The 4,316-nt window shown below is 45.3% G+C and overlaps 1 protein-coding gene across 2 annotated transcripts in view; it reads left to right on the forward strand.

The window, feature by feature from the left end:
* The first annotated feature begins 1,892 nt into the window (after positions 1-1,892).
* The window catches only part of ccdc28a (coiled-coil domain containing 28A), a 7,641-nt gene continuing 5,217 nt past the window's right edge, over positions 1,893-4,316 (forward strand). For both annotated transcript variants that reach the window (XM_064953166.1, XM_064953167.1), the window contains exons 1-4: positions 1,893-2,023; positions 2,547-2,763; positions 2,842-3,008; positions 3,309-3,463. In XM_064953166.1, coding sequence (XP_064809238.1) covers positions 2,609-2,763; positions 2,842-3,008; positions 3,309-3,463 — 477 coding nt within the window. In that variant the 5' untranslated portion in view covers positions 1,893-2,023; positions 2,547-2,608. The remainder of the gene's footprint in view (positions 2,024-2,546; positions 2,764-2,841; positions 3,009-3,308; positions 3,464-4,316) is intronic.

The following is a 4,316-nucleotide window of genomic DNA, read 5'->3' on the forward strand; positions in this document are numbered from 1 at the left end:
ATAGCATGGAGGAAAATAAATAGTTCCTTCAGAGACGGATTACTTTGTAAGGTTCAACCAACCTTTTGTTGGTGTCTCCATGGTCTCAGAAAGGTGGGACATTGGCAAATCTGAATAGATAAGGCCTGACAAAAGACTAACTCTTTATCCTGATGGTCTACATCCTGGGGTTTACATCTTGGTGTTTACATCCTGGGGTTTACATCTTGGTGTTTACATCTTGGTGTTTACATCCTGGGGTTTACATCTTGGTGTTTACATCCTGGGGTTTACATCCTGGGTATTACTGTCATCACCACAGCAGCTAGATAACTGTGGTCCACATCCTGGGGTTTACATCCTGGGGTTTACATCTTGGTGTTTACATCCTGGGTATTACTGTCATCACCACAGCAGCTAGATAATTGTGGTCTACATCTTGGGGTTTACATCCTGGGTATGACTGCATTCACCACAGCAGCTAGATAACTGTGGTCTACATCCTGGGGTTTACATCCTGGGTATTACTGCCATCACCACAGCAGCTAGATAACTGTGGTCTACATCCTGGGTATGACTGCATTCACCACAGCAGCTAGATAACTGTGGTCTACATCCTGGGTATTACTGCATTCACCACAGCAGCTAGATAACTGTGGTCTACATCCTGGGGTTTACATCCTGGGTATTACTGCCATCACCACAGCAGCTAGATAACTGTGGTCTACATCCTGGGTATTACTGCATTCACCACAGCAGCTAGATAACTGTGGTCTACATCCTGGGGTTTACATCCCAATGTAGGTCAAGTGTTCCAGACCAGACTGGGAAGTTTCTCTGGACTCCACAGGTAAATCGTGGGAAAGTCATTGGCTGGACACACTCCAGGTGGACGGGGGGGGGGTTGGATGGAAGCGGTAGGTATAGTTGTCCAGGGGGTCTTGCCCCGCCGGAGAGTTCAGGTTCCAGACACTCTGTGATCTTGGAAGTCAAGGCTGTTTACTAAGACATTGGTGAGTGAGAACTGTCATAGTTTTAGTAAGTGAGACAGTTGTTTTGCTGTTTATATTTTTTATTTAACCTTTATTTAACCAGGCAAGTTAGTTAAGAACAAATTCTTATTTACAATGACGGCCGACCCCGGGCCAAACCCTATCGATGTCGGGACAATTGTGCGCTGCTCTATGGGACTCCCAATCACGGCAGGTTGTGATAAAGCCAGGAATCGAACCGGGGTCTGTAGTGACGCCTCTAGCACTGAGATGCAGTGCCTTTGACCGTTGTTCCACTACATGCCTTTCCAATGCGTGGTGCTGTGAACCACTGACCTGCATGTTTCTCCTCAGCCTCAGGCAGCAGCAGGTGGCTTCTTGGTTTTAGGACAACAAGCTGGCATGCTCGACTACCACAGACAGAAGGCGTAACCCAGACATGTCACAGGGGCTATAAAGCTGAAGCATCTGTTTAGAACGTTTTCTCACCACCAAATATGGTAGTGAGAGGAAGTCCAGTCGCGGGTCGTGGGAATGGATGGAACTGGCTGGAAAATGAGCTGACATTCTGATCATTTTCTCATCGATGAAATATCTGATCTCAATACATTTTTCTGCTTCCAAAACTAGAATTTATTGCAAACACAGTGCTCTCTGTTTTATAGACCTGACTCTTTGCCAAAGTGGTAAAATATTGCTTTGTTTAGAAGGAGTGCAAGGTCGAATTGAGTTAGTTCACACACAAAACAAGCCAGAAGGATATAACTAGCTCATGTTTGGCTTTACCCAACTCCTTGCTTGTTCTGCACAATATGCTTAATTTACTCCCACTGTAAAACGCCACAGATGAACTATTTTGGGTTATAAATCATTGACGAGAGTGCAGATCTATCGCCCTCTATCGGTTTAGTCATAATAATAAGGAAGACTTCGTGGCTGTGGTAACTAGTGAAGACCGCAGTCAAGCTAACAACAACTGATCAAACAGGTTTAAAATATGTTCACATCGAATGAACGAACTACGAATAACTTCAACAACGGAGAAAATTGAGGTCTGTTGCTAGCTATACGTTATTACAATGTGTGTAGTAAGTTGTGTAGCTAAATCAGCTAGCCTAGTGTAGTTATTTAGGCTGATTTGATAGCAATGCTAACTAGGCTAGCTAGCTAACGTCGATAACACGTCGTTGTTTAGCTAGCTGCTTTGCTCTCGCTTTCAACAACTAGTTCAGCTATTGACAACTAGAAATACGACGTTGTTTTCCATTTTATGTGCATTTTATGTGTCTTTTCAGTGAAACCACAAAGACACTTCCGGGTTTAGTTGGCACTGAGAAGATACCAGTTCGCGTTAACTAGTTGGTAAACAAGACGAGACTTGGAAGGCCTCGCGATACTACTACTACTAGTTAACTTGTTAGCTATGGGTTTTGCTCGGTTGGTTAACTAGCTGGACCCAACACTAGCAGACATGCCGTGTTGTTGTCAGTAGCTGACAATTGCAACGTAAGCTAAGTTAGTGCGAGTTTGGGGTTACTAAACTTGTCACCGTTTATTGTTTGATTACTATCCTAGATATTTTCTGCAAGAGTGTCCAGTGACTAACTACTAACTAGTGAACTACATATTATGATGCCATGGAGGATAGGAAGCTGAAGAGAAAGATTTCCAGGCCCTCCACCAACCAGGCCCCTGCCCCACCAACCAGCACCCGGAAGAACACCGCCTCAGGACGGCATCTGGGCTTCAGCCACATGGGTACACACTCCAGCCAGAAGGGGAAGAGCCGCAGGTAAGAACCATAATCATCTGGATGACTTGAACTGCTTTGAGGTGAAGTTCTTAATTTGCTTGCTTGTGTGTGTGTCAGGGGTGTGAAGGCCAGACCGCAGCAGGCTTCAGGCAGTAAGGCAGGCCAGAGCCAGGCGGACCCTGTCCAACACTCCTTCCTGACGGACGTCTCCGATGTGCAGGAGATGGAGAAAGGACTGCTGAGCCTTCTCAATGACTTCCACAATGGAAAACTACAGGCCTTTGGTGAGACCAGGGTTCCAGTGGCTCAGTGGATAAGTGTCTGCTGCTGAAAGAGCATATTACCTGTGTGTTAGTATGCAGGTGAAGTTTTACATGAACACTATCTATGACCGCTCCCTCTCTCCCCCCCTCATCTTGCTCCCTCTCTCCCCCCCTCATCTTGCTCCCTCTCCCCCCTGCTCCCTCTCTCCCCCCTCATATCGCTCCCTCTCTCCCCCCTCATCTTGCTCCCTCTCTCCCCCTCATCTTGCTCCCTCTCTCCCCCCATCTCGCTCCCGCTCTCCCCTGCCCCTCTCCCTCTAGGTAATGAGTGTTCTATAGATCAGATGGAACATGTGAGAGAGATGCAGGAGAAGTTGGCTCGGCTACACTTTGACCTTTATGGGGAGGTGGACGAGATGCCTGAGGACCAACGGAAGACCGCCTGCGACTCCAACATGGACAAACTACTGCTCAACGTAAGATCTGGCAATAGGTTCGGTTAATGTTCAGTGCCTTGCAAAAGTTCTCAGACCACTTTGTGTTAAAGTTACAATGGATTTAATTGTCAGTTTTTGTCAACAATCTACTTAAATTACTCTGTCAAAGTGGAAGAACATTTTTTTTTAAAGATAAATAAGAAATTATAACAGAAATCCTGTAGTTCCATAACTATTCAGCTCCTTTGTTTAGGCAAGCCTACATTAGTTCAGGACAAAAATGTGGCTTAACAAATCACATAAGTTTCATGGACTCACTGTGTGAAATAATAGAGGTTGACATGATTTTTGAATGACCACTCCTTCCTCTGTCCCCCATACATACATCATCTGTAAGGTCCCTCAGTCAAGTATTGCATTTCAAGAACAGATTCATCTATAAAGACCAGGGAGCTTTTTGAAAAGCCTCATAAAGAAAGGGCAGTGATTGGTAGATGGGTAACAATGACACGTGTGAGCGGACCAAGTAATTGGGCGTCACTCTAAAGCGGGAAGGTGGAATAAACGAGTCAAGGAGTAGGTTTTCTTGATTGAACACAGTTCTCTATTGAGGGCATTTGGTCAACAACAAACACTCCAACATAATCAATGAAAATCCTCCAAGGAAAAACATACATCTTCTTCTCCAGATGAAACAGGAACACAATAGGATTATCTTTAAACTACAACAAAAGTCACGGGATTGTCACCATCTTAGTGGTTCTTCCTGGATAGCTCCTCTGTCTCGGTGGCCATCTTCCAGAGAGAGTTTTCCCCCTCCTCTCTCTGCTGGTTCCATTCTCTCTCTTATAGGGGAAGGAGAGTATGTCATTAGTACCGTCAGCTGTGGTTA

The sequence above is a fragment of the Oncorhynchus masou genome, chromosome 32, assembly GCF_036934945.1.
Source record: "Oncorhynchus masou masou isolate Uvic2021 chromosome 32, UVic_Omas_1.1, whole genome shotgun sequence".
Lineage (NCBI taxonomy): Eukaryota > Metazoa > Chordata > Actinopteri > Salmoniformes > Salmonidae > Oncorhynchus > Oncorhynchus masou.